General features: G+C 38.5%; 1 protein-coding gene across 1 annotated transcript; it reads right to left on the bottom strand.

The window, feature by feature from the left end:
- Nucleotides 1-10,979: 10,979 nt before the first annotated feature.
- LOC101994093 (putative vomeronasal receptor-like protein 4) lies at nt 10,980-17,668 on the bottom strand. Its single transcript, XM_026778435.1, has 2 exons — nt 17,522-17,668; nt 10,980-11,873 (listed from the first exon to the last, which is right to left on the bottom strand). The coding sequence occupies exons 1-2, from the start codon at nt 17,666-17,668 to the stop codon at nt 10,980-10,982; spliced, it is 1,041 nt and encodes a 346-aa protein (XP_026634236.1).
- Nucleotides 17,669-18,600: the final 932 nt, after the last annotated feature.

Genomic DNA, 18,600 nt, shown 5'->3' with positions numbered 1-18,600 from the left:
TAGGCAAGACTTTCTTTACTTCTTCAAACATCCTTTCTAAAGTATCTTTATTTGAATCAGATAACAAGATGTCATCCATGTAATGATAAATTATGGACTTGGGGAATTGTTTACGGATTATTTCCAATTGCTTACTTACAAAATATTGGCACAATGTAGGACTATTGAGCATACCCTGTGGGAGGAATAGTCCACTGATATCTCCTATTAGGTTGAGAATTATTATAAGTAGGCACTGTGAAGGCAAATTTTTCTCTATCCTTTTCTTTTAACAGTATATTGAAAAAACAATCTTTCAAATCAATAACTATAAGAGGCCATCCTTTCGGTAATAGAGAAGGCAAAGGAATTCCAGATTGTTGTGGGCCCATAGGTTGAATTACCTTGTTGACAGCTCTTAGATCTGTCACCATTCTCCATTTACCAGATTTCTTTTTTACAATAAACACAGGAGAATTCCAAGGGCTGGTTGATTCTTCAATATGGTGAGCATCTATTTGCTCTTGCACCAGCTATTCCAATGCCTGTAGTTTATCTTCAGCTAGAGGCCACTGTTTGATCCATATTGGCTTCTCAGTTAGCCATTTTAAAGTTAGGGCAGTTGGTACCTCTAAAGGTTTGGTATTTGCTGTACGTTCTTGTACAGCCTGAATGGCCGGTGACCTTTTTCCATAATACCTCATCATATCTTTCCCAGAATTATGAGTTCCTGCAACTACAGGAATGTTAATCTAGGTATTCCATTGCTGTAGCAGGTCATGGCCCCATAAATTTATGGCAATATTGGCTATATATGGCCTTAGTCTTCCTATTTGCCCTTTGGGCCCCATGCATTCAACCCATCTTGTGCTTTGTTTTACACGAGATAGGGTTCCAATTCCCAGGAACTGAACATCTACCTCTTGAAGAGGCCAATTTGGATGCCAAGATTCTGGAGTAATGATACTTATATCCGCACCTGTGTCTAATAAGCCTTCAATAAAAGTGCCATTTATACAGACTCTTAGCTTTGGTCTTTGATCATTAATAGAAGTCTGCCAAAATATATGTTTACTTTGTCCTACTGGGGTTTTTGACTCGTCCTCCACCCGTAATTCATCATTTAGACCAGTATTACTTTTTACAGCAGAAATTGGAGCTTTTAATTTTCTTGGTGAGGCACGTTCTCCACTGTGACTGGGAATGACTGGGCCACTGTTGGCTTGGGGGCCTGCGAGAGGCCCCTCAAGGAGTTTCCTGATGAAGCAGACTCACCTAGGAGGAGTAGAAGACTGGAAATTTTCAGAAACTGAAAATGACTGAACCATGTTTGCCATGGGGGCCTGTGAGGCCCCCCCTCACGTTTCCCATCTGTATCAGGTTGCCTTGTCTATCTCTTGTAGACCTGCATTCATTTGTCCAATGTCTGCCCTTTCCACATCTTCTACATAAACCTGAAGGCTGAGTCCTCCTATTTCTGTTATTTCCAGAAGATGCATTATTATTATTTCTGAAAATCCATTGTTTACAATTCCTTTTCATGTGACCCATTTTGCCACAATTAAAACATTTGGTATTCTGGTGTCTCCTTTTACCATTGGAAATTGCTTCTTCTACCCATGCTTCAGTGCCATAATCAAATGTATCAACATTCAGTGTATGCAAGACCCATTCTTCCAAGGGCGCTGATCTGAGCTTTGAAGGCCCCAAAATCTTTTTACATTCCACATTTGCATTTTCATAAGCCAAAGACTCAATCATTATATGTCTTGCTTCTGGGTCAGATATCCCTATTTGTACAGCCTTAGTTAGTCTTTGTAAAAAGTCACTAAAGGGTTCTCTCTGACCCTGTTTGACTCTAACAAATGATTCCATTCTCTGTCCTGGGTCTTGTACCCTGTCCCAAGCCCTTAAGGCTGCTGTAGTACACATGGAGAGTGTGTTTTCATCCAAATTAGCTTGTTCCTGAGGGTTGGAAAAGAGCCTTTCACCTAGAATTTTATCTAGGGAAATGTCAATTCCCTTCACCTTCTAAAAGTCTAACCTCTTGCCTGAATAAGCATTTCCATTTCAATTGTGATCCACTCTCAAGGACCGCAGTGCTCAGCTGAAGCCAGTCTGAGGGGGTTGCTCTGCTTGTTGTGGTCCAAGATTTTAGAATCTCTTTAACAAAAGAGGCGTGCATCCCAAAAGTCATAACAGCCTGTTTAATTTCTTTGATATCATTCATACGGACAGGCTTCCATGTATCTTCCTTGATGACCCTAGGGTTTCTAGAACCAATCACCTTCTCTGTTATTATTACTGGAAAGGCAGGTAGAGCTGTAGGTAGAGCTTTGTGGAAATTGTCCCAGAGAGATTTACCCACAGATGGAGTTAAAATTTGCCTTTCTACCCTTTGCTCTTCTTCATCAGAATTTAGAAATTCCTCAATCTTTTCAATTCTATTCACGATTGCCTTTTGCAATGTCTGAATCTCCTGTCCAGAATTATGTTCCAAAGCCTTCATTGAGGATTCTAAAGTATGAAGTTTGTCCATTAAAGATAACTTCTCATCTTTGGACATAATTTTTATGACATAAACCGTGCCTTCTTGTATTGACAATCTTTCTGCCAATCTGTCATAAGCTTTAGACAAAATTCGATTGTCATTCAGCAGTTTTGATTCTCTCAGTTAATGTTTCAGTTCCTACAGAAAGGGACTGCTGAAGTTTACGATCCAAATCAGCTATTGCTTCTTCCATAGTAATGAATTTCTCCTTAACATCAGCCTGTACCTTTTCTAAATTTTGCTCAGTTAACCGAGTCATGTTAAACAAAAATCTGTTCTCTTCCTGGAGAACTTCAAACTGATTCTTGAGAAGATTGTTGTCATTCTCAATAGTTTTTAAACATTCAACCTCTGCCTTAAGAATCCTGGATTCGTCTCTTAAAGACTTTATCATATTTCTATTATCAAACCATATAGTGCCAAAGAAAACTACGAATCCCAGAAATATCCATAGATGTGGGGTGATAGACACCTCTTGTAAAATCTCCCACATGGTACACTCAAAAAGGCTGTTAAAATCTTGAATTGTCACGTTCTCAGACATTTTATTTATAAAAGAAAAAATTATTTTACCTGCAATGACTGGTTCCTGCCAGTGGTGGCAAAAGAGTCCTCTTAAGTCCACGTGGAGAGCCAGTCTGAAACAACTCAAAAACCGAAATTTATTGTTCTGCCTGAGGAGTTAGAGTGGTCGCGGAAGGGGTCACTTTGAATCAGACCAAATCTGCCACTGTGGCGGCTTTTGTTGCAAAACCACAGGTACTTGAGCTTCTGGGTTCTGCTCCAAACGCCAAGGCAGACAGGGAGGGGTTAATTGCTCCGGCAAGCAGGAGGGGCGGAATGGGCATGTGTGTGGCCGAGTGTATCTCAAACTCGGCACTGGGGCCCGAGTCACGAACTAAAAAGCAAAAGCAGTACCCAGGAGCGTGCTGTGTTAGCTAGCAGGCTACACGCTTGATTCCAAATGCGCTTCCGATAGCTAATCTTGCTCGCAAAGGCTGGTAAAGATTGAGCTTGAGCCCCCCCTCCCCGTGCCGGGGAGGGGTCAAGTACCCGAAGTTGGACGTCAAATATGTAGCGGTGTAAACAAATGCAGGCAGATTGTAAAGAAATATATACAGCTTTAATGAAGAGATAAACTTACAGGACCAAGGTTCCCGCAGAGCACAGGAAGCAGGAAGGGGCACGCGGGAGGCCGCGCACCCGATTTATAAGTAACTATTCACCCAAGGCAAGCCCACCCCCTAAGGGGCTGGCTTAACCCTACAGGTCCTGGCTTAGGTCTACTCTCTTAAAGGTCCCAGATTCACATTTGGACCCTCAGCAGTCTCTGGCTCTGGTTCACTTGCTCAGTGGTTACTCCCCTGTACCTGTTCTGGTATAGATTGCTGACTATCAATCTGGTTACTGGCTCAATCCTGATCCGCCAGCATCCCAGGACTGGATTTGCTCCTACTTTCTACTTCCAGTGGAGCTTGCTTCCTCAGGCCCTTTCTGTCCTAGGTAGCTGGTTCAGTCCCATTATGATTCTGGTGGATATCACTGACTCTGAGTCAGGTCGCTAGCTCAATCCTGATCCATCAGTATCCTGGGACTAGGTTGACTCCCAGGACTCCTTTTGTTATTTTGGTTTGCTAGATCCCAGTCAACCTAAGAGCATGGAGGAAAAACTCCTCCTCTCAAAATCAGGGTAGTGGTGAGTGTTCTGTATACCTCCTCTTCACCAGATGCCAGGTGCATTTGACTCCTGCTTTTTCTCTTTGTTGACCCTTGCCTAGCTATGGTGCTCCATGAGTTCTTGTCACTTAGGAAATGGAGACATGTTTCTTGTATGCAGCAGAAGGATGAATTCTGTTTTCTGTTTCCATATCCAATTAGTTACCCTGTGTATTTTTATAGGTGAGTTGAGTCCATTTATATTACGGAATTTTAATGATAAGTGGTTGTTATCTCCTGTTAATTTAGTTTTCATTGTTGGCGATATTATTTTGTGTGTTTTCCCTTCTTTTGGATTTGCTGCTGTGAGATCATCAATTGTCTATGTTTTTGTTGGCATAGCCAACTTACTTGCATTGGAGTTTTCCTTCTAGTACTTTGTGTAGGGCTTGGTTTGTGGATAGGTATTGGTTAAATCTGTTTTGTCTTAGAATATCTTGTTTTGTCCTTCTATAGTGATTGAAAGTTTTGCTGGGTATAGTAGTCTGGGCTAGCGTCCATGGTCTCTAAATGTCTGCATAACACTTGACCATGGCCTTCGGGCTTTCCTTGTCTCCAATGAGAAGATAGGTGTCATTCTGATAAGTATACTTTTATATGTTATTTGACCTTTTTCCTTTGCAGTCCTTAATATTCTTTCTTTATTCTGTATGCTTAGCATTTTGCTTATTATGTGCGAGGGGACTTTTTTTTTTATCCAGTCTATCTGGTCTTCTATCTTTCTTTAGGTTGGAAAAGTTTTCTTCTATGATTTTTGTTAAATATATTTTCTGTGCTTCTGAATTAAAATTCATCTCCTCTTATACCTATTTTCTTTCATATGGTCTTTCAATGGTGTCCCATATTTACTGGATATTTTGTGTTAAGCTTTTGTTAAATTTAATGTTTTCTTTGACTGATGAGTTTATTTCCTCTATTGTATCTTCAGCACTTGAGATTCTCTTCTTCATCTCTTATATTCTGCTGTTAATGCTTACTTTATGGTTCCTGATCATTTTCTCATGATTTCTGTTTCTATAATTCTCTCGGATTGTGTTTGCTTTATTGTTTCTATTTCAGTTTTCAAGTCTTGAATTTTCCTTCATATGTTTATTTGCTTTTTCTTGGTTTTCTTTAAGGGATTTGTTGATGTCTTCCAATTTTTTGTTTGTCTTTTCCTCCATTTCTTTAAGAGAATTTTTCATTTCCTCTTTAAGGGCCTCAAACATTCTCCTAAAGTTATTTTTAAGTCATTTTCTTCTGCTTCATCTATATTTGGTCATTCAAGTCTTGCTTTTATAGGGTCACTGTTTTGTACTGGTGTAGTATTGCTCTTTGTGGTGTTGCATGTGTTCTTACCTTATCTACCCATCTTTTCCTCTGATTGGTGTAGTTGGGGCTGTCTGTGTCTCTAGGGATCATTCGGGTGCCTATGGATATAAGACTCAGATTGTTGCCTCTCATGGTACAGACAGTGCTATGGTTCCAGTCATCCCATTGGTCATTCCATGATTCTGGAGGTCACTTTGCATTTCTGGGGTTTTCTCTGCTACTGTGGAGTTCACTGTCTCAAACCCGCTCCAGTATAGGTCACTTTCTCAGTCCAGCTCACATGCACAGTTTTTAAGCTCAAACAGAAGGCAAATAATACCAGTGCCTTTCTGTAATCTATGTAAAAAGAATCTGAAATGAAACTTAAAAGAGGGGCTTGTACGTGGAATAGTGGAAACAAAATAGTCCCAGCAAATGGGACCAGGAGACAACCTGGCATCACTCTTCTACTAACTTTTATCAGTGAGGCCTTCTCATCTTGTTTCTTCTGTGTCTGGGTGATGACTGTAGCTATGTGATACATTTACATGGTGAAATATTATTCAGCCATTAAAAATAATGTAATGATAAAATTCAAACATAAATGGATAAAACTAGAAAAAAATCATCCTGAGATTGATAATCCAGACACAGAAAGACAAGCATGATATGTGTTCACTATTTAATGTGGATTTTAGCTGTTGAGTCATCTATAAGAATGCTATAATCCATATAAGCACAAATATTAGTTATAGAGTGAGAGATTTGGGGAGACCAATGGATCTCCTGAGGAAAGGGAAATAGAATAGTTATGGATTGATGAGGGAGGCTTTAATGGGAAGATCAAATAGGGATAAGAAACTAAAGGGGGATATGAAAGGGAAAGTGGGGGTAGAAGCCAGTGCAAGAATACACTCAGCAACATAAAGAATAATACAGCATCACCAGAACCTAGTAGTTCTATAGCTGTAAGACCTCAACAGCCCAATACAGATGAAGCAAGAGAAAACAACCTTAAAAATTACTTTATGAAGATGATAGGGATCCTTAAAGAGGAAATGAAAAAAATGGCTTAAAGAAATCAAAGAAAGAGAAACAAAAAAAAATGGAAGAAACTTTAAAAATCCTTTAAAGAAAACCAATACAGTCAAGAAAAATCAATCAAACAGGTGAAGGAAACAAACAGCTCAACACTTAAAATTTTAAACAGAGGTAATAAATAAAACACAAAGCAGCATACCTGAAAGCTGCTATGGGACAATGGTCCTGTACCCTGTAAAGATTTGTCTGTTTATTGGTTTAATAAAATTTTTACTGGCCAATAGCCAAGCAGGAAGTAAGGCGGGAAAATTCTGAGAAAAGGGTCAGTCTGCAGTCATCACAGAGGAAGCCAGACACAGAGGAAGCAAGATGAGAATGCCTCACTGATAAAAGGTATCAAGCCAGGAGGCTAACACAGACAAGAATTATGAGCTAATTTAAGATGTAAGAGTTAATAAGAAGCCTGAGCTAATAGGCCAACCAATTTATAATTAATATAGACTTCTGTGTGTTTCTTTGGGACTGGATGGGTGAGGGACCAGGCTGGACAGGAACCGCTGTCAACAGAAAGCTCTAGAACAAAAAGAAGCAAATTCATCCAGGAGGAGTAGATGACAGGAAATAATCAAATTGAGGGCTAAAATCACTAAAATAGAAACAAAGAGAGCAATCCAAAAGTTTTTTTTTTTTGAGAAATCAACAAGATCAACAAACCCGTATCCAAACTAACCAAAAAGCAGAGAGTGTAGTGGCATTTCATTTGTATTTTAATAAAATTAATAAAATAAAGCATTCCTGGAGATCAGAAAAGTAAAGCAGTCATACTGGCCAGCCTTAAAGACCAGGCAGAAATGACACACACCTTTCATCACAGTAGCCACACTAGTTTGCCATAGAAACCAGGTGGTAGTGGTGCACGCTTTTAATCCCAGCCTTAGAGAAAATTATAAATTGGCAGGATTAACATAATAAAAATGACAATCTTACCAAAAGCTATGCACAATTCAATGCAATTCCCATCAAAATAGCAAAAGAATCATACACAGACATTGATAGATTGAACAATACTCAACTCCATATAGAAAATTAGAAAACATGGGATAGCTGAACAGTGATAGCACACACCTTTAATCCCAGCTCATGGGAGACAGAGGCAGGTGGATCTCTGTGAGTTCAAGGCCAGCAGCCTGGTCTACAAGAGTTAGTTCCAGGACAGGCTCCAAAGCTACAGAGAAACCCTGTCTCAAAAAACAAACAAAAAAAAACACAGGATAGCTAAAACAATCCTGTATTTCAGAAAGAAATTCTGAAGACATCACCATCCCTGAATTCATGCTCTACTATAGAGCCATAGTCATAAAAAAAGCTTGGTATTGGCCTAAAGGAAGACACATGAACCAATGGAATCAAATTGAAGACCCTGACATTAAACCATACACCTGAACATTATGAACACCTGACTTTTGACAAAGAAGCTAAAACTGCACAATGGAAAAATGAAAGCATTTTCAACAAATGATGCTTGCATAACTGGATGTCATCAAATAGAAGAATGAAAATAGACCTGTATCTATCACCATTTGCAAAACTCAAGTCCAAGTGGATCAAAGACCTCAACATAAATCCAGGTACACTGAACCTGATAGAATAGCAAGTGAAGGAAGCCTTGAACACATTGATACAGGAGACCACTTCCTAAATACCAGCAGACCAGCAGCATAGACACTAGGAGCAACAATCAATAAATGGGACCATCTGAAATTAAAAAGCTCCTGTAAGGCAAAGGACACCATAAATAGGACAAAATGACAACCTATAGAATGGAAGAAGATCTTCACCAACACCAAATCTGTCAGAGGGCTGGTCTCCAAAATATGTAAAGAAATCAATGAACTAGACATCAAAATACAAAATAATCCAATGAAAAGTGGGGTACAGTGCTAAGGACCAGCTCAGTTGGAGCACTGGGACCGACGGGACAGGGTCTCAAGTAATAGGTGGGTAAGGAGATGGTGAATGACAAACAGACACAAGACTCAAAAGGAAATTGCATCTAAATGCATCTTTACTCGGCATGAGGCTCATTCTTTATAGAGAAAAGATTGCTTAACAGCATGTATTATTTTTTCATGTGGTACAGATTACTCTTAAAATCATTATATGAGATACATGAGAATAGAATTTCATTGGACAGATGTCCCCAGTGCAAGCCTGTGGCTGGTCATGCTAGATATGGCTTGGCATTAGTTTTGACATAAATCTTTATCTAGGCTATGAGTTCATGGCAATTTGAGCTAAGGGCAAGCAGTTGTGGTTAACAGTCACACAGTCTACAGTCTTTTTATATTTCTGCAATCTGTGCAGAACTTCTTGTTCCTTCTCCTTCTCCATATTTCCAACTCCTTTTCAAACCTTCTCCAAAACCAATCTTAAGAAGTTAGGGCATGTATCTCTCTCATCTACCCTTATCCCATTTTTGCTGCACCTGTCTTAATTGTTTAATTAAGTTTGCCTTTTGTTCTTCATTTAATAAGCACCAGACTAAACCTGGAAACCTTTTTCCCTTGAATGTTAACCCATCTTCCTCCATTAGCATCATATACTCCTGTATATGGTAATGGCTCATCAGTAGAAACTGGAAACTTAAACATACTACCTTCCCTTCCATAAGAAACCAGACCTTATTCCTTAGAACATAAGCAGGTAATGCCAAAAGTGCAAGGGCTCCTATGCAGGAAGCACAGCACACACACACACCTTCTCTGAAGGCACTCTTCCTTGAAGCTTGTGCCATTGTGAAAGATCACACAGACTCCGCAGAAGGTAGCATGACAGTACAGATCTCAACAGAGAATTCTCAACAGAAAAGTCTCAAAAAAATGAAAGACATTTAAGAAATTGGTCAACATCCTTAATCATCAGGGAAAGGCAAATCAAAATGACTCTGAGCTACCATCTTGCACCAGAATGGTCAGAATGGATAAGATCAAAAACACATCACACTTCTCTCACTTGGGTTGATTCCACTCCCTGTCAGCAGCTTTCCTCAGCAGGTATTATATGGCTCTGTCATCTCCAACAGCCCGGGGTCTCTGAGGCAATCCAGGTTTGACTTTCACAGATACACACAATGGTCTCTCTAAGCCTCCAAGCAGTGACACCCCTGTGCCTGGCCTCAGCCAGTAGCTTTCCTCCTTCACAAAAAGAGATTCCGTAGCCTTTTTCTTCTAACCTTCATCTTAAGTCAGAACCATGTGGCCGAAGAGGCCAAGATCTGCTGCTTTCTGGGGCTGTGATATGACCCCTCATTCAATGACATCTTCACCAGCTCTCTGTTTACTATGGTTTCCTTCACTGCCTAAGCCAAGCTTTCCTGAAACTAAGTACAGGGAGGAGAAACTCTATTCAGAATATACTCTGTAAAACAGAACTATTATCAGTAAAAGAAAAAAATTTAAGTGGAGTGTGGTGTTGCATATTTGGAATCCCAGAGTTGGAGAGGCAGACACAGGAAAATACCTGGGATATCATTTTGTCCTATTTGGCAATCCCCAGGTCACTGAGAGACATTATCAAAACCAAGGTGAGTGGATTGTGAAGAAAAATAGAAAATGTTGCCTCCTGGCCTGCATGTACACATGCACACACATCCTTCATCTGTGCCCACACACATGCAAACATACACACATACACAAAAAACACACTGTATATCATGTATATATATAATCAATTTTTATTTTATGACTAATACATCAGTAAGAATTGATGAAGAACAAATACACAAGCACATGGAATTTTCATATAAAGCTCATGAAATAACTGTGGTAAAAAGAGAATATTTAAATTCACAAAATTTTCTGGATCCAGAGAAACTATACTTAAGGAAAAGAATTAAAGTTTAAATAGGATATTTAAACTAATTTTTGATGACTGAGAGTAGATTAAAATCCCTTCGAAAGAAAAACGTAAAAAGTCAGCATCAGCAAGGAGCTTCCTTTGAGTAACCTCAGCATCAAGGGAACATTTATGATATAAAGTAAAAAGGAAAGATAAGAGAATTCCTGTGGAAATTTCAACTTACCATATACAGTGAACTTAAAGGGCAGCAGAAACGTCACAAGAATGTGCATGTGTAATAACACAAAATTTATTTAAATGTATGAAGAACCTTGATTTGCTACTTGAACTATTAAACAGTTTAAGAATATGTATTTTGAAAAAATATAATTGCAACTGCACCAATATGATACCTTACAACCATTTGTATGTCCAGTTCAGGGAGGGGGAATGACCTTTTCTCTGTGGATATCAGGAATTCACACATACATACATGTTGACAAAATACTCATAAATATAAATAAAAATAAATAAATAATTTTGTTAAAAAATAAATTATCCTTTTCTAAAAATATGGTGGTACACAGACTGAGTGTTTTTTGAGCATATTAGTTATTCTGTTATCAGAACTGATTTGTATCAGAGGAGTAATTGTGGGATAGACATTCATCACAAACTTCTGTACACTCGGGATGACTGGATTGTACATCCATAACAGGACTGCAGTGGATGAGATGATAAAGTCCACCCAGTACAAGATCACAAAGGAAACCACCAGCAGCAAGATGGTCTGGGTGGCCCTTTTCTCAGGAGATGTTCTTGGGTAGCTGAGGCTGTGAAGGTATTGGCATTGCCTCTGATGTCTGAACAAGATAATCACCGTATATGCACTCATGGTCAGCATAACTCCTATGAGAAATACATCCCTGGAGGTTGCCACTGTTAAAATGAATACCTTGATGATGTAGTTCATGGGGAAGAGAGAGCAGGATTTAGTGATCTTCATCTGGTTTGTTTCACTCACATTGGTAAAAGCACCAATATAGAAGATATGATAGCTACTGAATAACAAGTTGAAAGACCAGATAAATAAGAAAACAGAAATCATGTGGTTTTGTAGTTTATATTTAAATTTTGCCAAGAAAGAGGAACTGGGACTGATAGTGACTGCCTGGAACACACTCAGGAGGCAGGTGATGCAGATGGAGAGGCCTCTCATCACTCTGTTTATGTAAAAATTTGTTTTACATTTGAAGTCATTCTCAAAATTCAGTGACTCAAATATGTCCCAAAGCCAAATATCAGTTCCAGTGAGGAGCAGCACTATGTGGATGAAGGTCTGGTGACATGAGATCATGTCCGTGGGCTTAGGTCTGTGACCTAGAATTATGAAAGTGTAGAAAAAAAGGAGAAAAATGTTGGCTAGGACTCCAAGTGAAGCTTGGAAATTAAGGACATTCTTTAACGAGGACATACGTGGAAAGTATACTCATCTTAACACCATAGTAGAAGCATATTTTATATACCTGGGAAAAATAATAGAGTATACGTCAGACTTGTGATTCACTGGTCAGTGTGTCTACATCACTATTCAATTGTTCCTACTTATATTTGATTAACCTGTCTTTAACTTCTGATATTCCAGTCTGGATATCACAGCCCTTATTTCTTTTTTTTTTCACTTTAGATTTTTTAGTTTATTGGAGTATAGATTTTCAAAGCATGCCTGATGATACTATAAATTTCACTGGCATCTGTTCCAAAGTTTCCCTTCTTATATTTAGTTTTCTTAATTTGTTAATCTTCTCTAATTTTGTTGGTCTAAGCATTTGCCAATATTTTTTATGTTTTCAAAGAAACAACTCTAAAAAAATAAAAATAAAAAATAAATAAAAAGTAATAAACTAGTAAAATATTTCAAAGAATCAATGAAACAAAGAGTTGTTTCTTTGAAAACACAGCCCTTATTTCTATATACTTCTCCATGTATCTACCTGTGTATATAGCATAACAGAGATGATAAAGGCATTTACAGTCATATACTATACAGAATGCACACTTTGTGGGCCTGCTACTCACCTAGTGGTCATGCCTTAGACATCCAATCCTATTGATTTACATTGCCTCGTTTTAGAGTTAACAACTAAAACAGTAGTGATGAACACAGAATATTAGTCACATGTTTACAATCGAGTAAAACTTACATTGACATGAAAAGTATTCACAAAAGAAATCCAAAACTGTGAGGTGAGTCAGTCTCATGTTACATTATTTTAATATGCTATATTTTGCAACTATCCACGTTTTGACCCATAATCCTAATAGAATCACAGTGATATTTCGTGATAACCCTACTATTTTAATCAGTAAAAATGTCTATCTCAATTTATCCTTTTTCGTGGAATCTTACTTCCTCGGGATCTGGTATTAAAGACAACAACAATACAAATCTAGGTCATTATTGCACTTTTCACACCCTATTAATTGAAAAACCATTAATTATGATTGTAAATGGTCCTAAATGTCTCTAGGTTTAGTTCCTACTCCATCACTTTTATGAGACTGCATTTTAGGTTTAAAGAACTAACTCCCAGCTATGAAAACAAATGTTATTTTTCTTTTCTGTTTTGAAGGAAGATGTAAATAGTTAAAAGTATGATTACTTATGACTTTTTCAGTCACCTGCACTGCTATCTCACCTACCTCCCTCTTTCTTCTGTATTTGCCTTCCACTTACTGAGCTTCACTTTCCCCACTTCCCTGATGCGACCACTGGTACCCTGCTAGTCTCCTCTATTGCTCCCCACCACCCCTATCCTGGCAATGACTGTTTTACTTTCCTTTCTTCTGCATTCACAACCAAAGATGTGAAACTAGGAGCCCTCAATGAGAGAGAACATGTGACACTAAGACAAACACTATTTTCAACACAGTGTGACAAGCATGAACTTGTAGAAAATGACCATATAGTGATCTTTCTGGAATTTCTGTTTTTAAAAGAGATTCCGTCCCATGCAGTGGAAATCAAGGTCCCCAGTGTTAACATGGTCATCAGCACCCAGACAGTTTTTATTATTTCACTCAACAGTCTGACCTTTAGGGCCTATGTTAGTTATTTGCCCTGATGACGAGGGTCATTATTTTATCAAATTAATCTAATTCGGTACTTTAAAATTGGCTTTGTGGTAGAAAAATAGAAAACACTGACTCAGAAAAGAGTTCCTTTGTATTTTCAAGTTCACTAATATAAGTAAGTCCACATATACAAATGCATAGATGCACGTATGTCTAGAAATTATGCAGAAGTTAGTGGCTGAGAGCTCTCTAAAATGACACTATGAATGAGACCATAAACCAAGCTTTATGTTTATGTGAGTTCTGCTCTTAAATTGCCTGATCTAGTAAAGGAATAGAACCACCTTAATTGCTGGAGTCTTATTCCCTCACCAACATACATCCACAGTAGTGATGTTCTGGGATATTTTTTTAAGCTCCAGGATCAAGGTGGAGATATTGTTCAGTGTTAATGAGTACATCTTGCTCTTGAAAAGACCTGGGTATGATTCCCAACAAATCCGTGGTTGTTCATGGCCATCGGTAACTCTAGTTCAAGGGAATCCATTGCCTTCCTGTCCAGGCAAGAAAGTAGTGCACATAAAATACATGTAGGCAAAACATATGTATATGCAAAATAAAATAAATCTTAAATAAATAAATATATAAAAGCTCCACAGTAATACTAATTCAAGGCTTGGTCTCCAAATTCTAAGAATTGTAGCCCAAATGATTTTTAAAATTGCAAATGGACAAACTATATGCATGTAATAATTTGTTATTAATTATACATACATAATTATTAATATATAATATCCATAATAATATAAGGTTAAAAAGTAATCTAAGATGCTCATTTCTTATCCCAAAGGTATGCACTTTAACCTCTCTACTTCATATCCATTGCTTTGTAAGTGTTTATTACATACAAAAATGACACATCTTGATTTATCAAGTCGCATTTTTCTCTGGAGCTCACTGTAGTTGAGACTTAGACAAAAATGACCATAGCTACCATAGATACAAAAAGAGTTGCTAACATATATATGAACTGAGAAAAAAATCATTTGTTTTATTTGAAAAGAAATTTCACTGTTGGAGGCTTTTACATTAGTTTAAGTTGTAATATTTAGTGTAAGTATTAAAATACAAAGTATACCCAAAAACATTTATAATAGTAGAGAAGCAATGGCTGTTAAATTGACTAGATCCAAAGACTAAGTCATCTGCAGGTTTCTGTCTGGAAACTTATATGATATTAAGAATGTCTTATGTTTCACTAGGCCGTAAGTTGAAACTTTCCTAAGAAAGTATATGCAAATTGAAGAGAACGGATAAACACTGACTTAGTTAATATTTGTTGTGTATTTCTAACTTATATATGAATGTATAATCAGTTGACTTGAGAAAAGTAGTAAAATGAGAAAAATACAAAATACAATTTAAATGTATCTTATAATTTAAACATAACTTAATATTATAAATGTACTTCTGCAAACAAATAAATGTGTGTCCTTTGTTTTTCACCCTCGAAGTCATTTTGGGAGTTTTATGACAGGGATGGAAAACTAACACACTGTCAACTAACACATAATCTTTATGGAACCATGTTCTTAAAATTATTAAAGCACACACTCAGAAGAATCTATCGTCAGATACAATTGCTAAAATATTCCATTTGGGGCTACTTTTTACATATGTACTAGTGTACAATCATTGTAAAAAGGGATGAGTTTCATGACATTTATTTTCAATATATAATATTTATTGAGTATCTTCACCCTACTAGCCTTTCCTGTTCTTGATTTCTGAACGTCTGCTAAACCCTGTCCTCTTTCCAGCAGCCCCACCTTCTACTGTCACACACTTTACAATCAGAGATCATAGTAAGCGGAATCTATGTTCTTTTACAAATCATTACACTGATATTTTGTGTCTCTAAGATTCTGTTGTGTTTGCTATTGATACAGTAAGGCTCAAAAGTAAAATTTTAAGCAGAGAATTTTCTAGTATTTTGTTACAGAAAATCTTAATTCATTTACCACCTACTTATAGCTTTCACTATTAATGAATAGAAAAACAAACCCCTCACCTGGCCGGGCCTTTGATAAGCATCCATGTAGAATGAGGCCCTACGAAGTAGTTATAAAGAAGAAAAGTCATCAGCTCATCTCCCTCTAGATCCATGATTATCATGTCATCTATAAAGGGCAATCCTGTCCTTTAGGTTGTCAGAAAGTGCAGCCATCAGATGGAAAAGTGAACTTCCCTAATTCTAGGAAAACATGCAGTAGGAACAGCTGAGCTCTGGGATTCCTGTGTGTGAGCTATGCTCCCCAGGCCCTACATGTCTGTATGCATTAGCTGATCCCAGTCCTTGAGAACAAAACACAAGTAAAAATAATAATATACTATTTATAAAAGTAGAAAAAAACATTTTGATTCTCCAAGGTATCCTTTCTGCTTCCAAAATATTCCTGATAGCCTCCATTCCTACTTGACAGTGGCTTTGGGACCTCACCTAGAAATTAACAACACTTTGCTAAAATTAAGAAAATGTCACCACCTCCAAACACTCTTTAAGAAAAGTAATCTTTCTTACAGAGGCACAGACTTGAGGTGATGTAATCAGCAGATAGTGAGTTGTGGAGCTGTACATGCCTAAATAATATTGTTTATCTGAGACACCATGGAAAAATAAAACCTTCAAATTCTATGTGAAGGTGAGGGAGAAGAATCCCAAGTCAATGGCAAATGCAGGACCTTCAAGGAGATCATAGAGAGAACTGTCCCAGTCTAAGAAAAGACTCACCCATACAATTACAAGAAGCACACAGAACACAGTAAAGACAAAACAGAGAAAAAAATAAGTGGCATCTCATAGTTAAAACACAAAGTAGACAGGAGAGTAAAGGTGTAGTGCAAGTTTCAAGAAAAAAACTGCAATCCACAAATAAAGAAAACCCATCAAAATAATAGTTTATTTTTTAAGGAAAACTTTCAAACCCAGAAGGTGCATGCAAACTTCCAAAGGAGGCAAGCAACAGTCCCACCTACCAATGACACCTATGACCCACATCAACGACCAGCATGGAACTCTAACCCTACAGGTTCAGGAGTACTGATGCACATATCTTGGAGGCAAACAATGGCTCTCTGATTGTACTTCAGATCTGTTCAACAAGAGTCATAGCATGCCTGATACTAGAAACCTAGCTAACAACTCAGTGCTAGGGCAGTCATGGCTATTAGAGGAGAATCTACAACCACTAATTTGCTAGAAACAAAATAATCCCAACAATAGTCTATAAGAATTTGTCCTTATACCCGCAGACACGTGTAGTCTCTACCCCTCATCAAGGAAACTTCTCTTTGCAACCAACCTCTACAGAAAACCACAATCAATCAAAATGGAGAGATGTGAAGACCAGTCCCATCGGATACATATGCAAAACATTCCTACACCTAAGGCTCTGGGGACATTGCAGAAGAGGGAATGGAGAGATAGTAAAAACCAAAGGACCCAAAAGTTTGTTGTGAGATTGTGTAGCCTACTAACATCAGAAGCTGTGCCCATAACGTTTCACCAACATTACCACCCAAATGTGGCCTGAACAAGGATGACGCCAATGAACATGCCAAATGGGAGTGGAGAAAGCAAATGAGGCCTCAACTCTACCCAGCTGTACCGAGTGAACCCTGAGAAGATTCTGCAGGAGAGAGACCTTGGAAGGTGAGAATCCATGCTACAGGTGAGAGACAGACATGTCAGAAAGACAGAGCTTATGGTAGAAGTTTTATTAGAGAAAGGGAATGGAAAAGGGGGTGAGAGAAGGAAAGAGACTTGCCTCTGAAGACAAGAGTGTGGAAGAGGAGAGAGAGAGAGAGAGAGAGAGAGAGAGAGAGAGAGAGAGGAAAAGAAAAGGTAAAAGCAGATAGAGTATCACCTTTTAAAGTGACAGGATACTGTCTGCCCTGCACTCAGGTATGACACAGGGGCAATGCATCTCTCAGGTTCTCAAGGGGAGGGGCCAGGTGTACCAAGTTGCTTACAGTGGAGTTCAAGACAGAAGGCATAAAGGCCAAGGAATTGGAGCCCAAAAGACCCGTAGGTCCGAGGAACGAAGGTGTGGGGCAAGGGCTCTGGGTCCAAAGGACTAGGCTGGGCAGGGTACATCCTGTCAGGTGACAGGCCAGCATAATGCCTGAATTCTAACAAACACTATACAACAATAGAGTAAATCTGTGGGTAGGAGGGTTAGTCCTCCCCAGAGAAGAGCACACCTTCAAATAGTCAACCTTGAAAACATACGTACAAGTAACTTTAAATGGACTCTATAAGCTATATTTAGGAATATATATGTATAAGCAAATACATATATGTATGCAATAGCAATGAAGAAGAGACCATGAATTTAAATGATAATGGGAAGGGTATACGGAAAGGTTTGGTGGGAGAAAAGGGAAGGAAGAAATATAATTAAATTAAAATCTCAAAAACAAACAAAAACAAAATTTCTTTTAAAATGGATAAATTCCTAGACAAAATTAAACTCAATGAAGATAAACAGTTTAAACATATCTGTAATAAACAACCAAATGGAAGTAGTACTTTTAAAAATCTCTTAACTAGGTTTACGAGCTACCCAAGCAGCATGGAGATCCAATCTGGGCACCGGGAGAGCCATCTTTGGGGTGAGTGAGTGCGGCAGCAGCCCGGAGCGGGGGAACTCAGACGTTCCTCATCCCCCCCTACACTTCCTGGTCATCCTGCAGGGGCTATACTGCCCGAAACCTCCTCTCTCTTCCTATCCCACCCCACATAACATCTCCCAGCTCAGCCTGTTCGGGCGCTGGGACAGGAGGGCTGTAGTTCCTTTGTCTCAATAGCCTGCCTGCAGCAAGCAAGGTAGGCCCTTTGTTTACGAGCTACCCAAGAAGCACAGAGATCCGATCTGGGCACCAGGAGAGCCATCACTGGGGAGTGACACACTGGGAAGGTACATCAGTGGGCAAGGAGACCTGATCCTGTAAAAGAAGATCCATAGGGGAGCATTCGGAGGAAGAGATGGGCAGGCACCAATGCAAGAATTCACCCAACAATCTGAAAAACCGCATGAAACCACCAGAAC

This window comes from Microtus ochrogaster, unplaced genomic scaffold (assembly GCF_000317375.1).
Source record: "Microtus ochrogaster isolate Prairie Vole_2 unplaced genomic scaffold, MicOch1.0 UNK146, whole genome shotgun sequence".
Classification (NCBI taxonomy): Eukaryota; Metazoa; Chordata; class Mammalia; order Rodentia; family Cricetidae; genus Microtus; species Microtus ochrogaster.
This window is presented reverse-complemented; position numbering and strand designations above follow the sequence as displayed.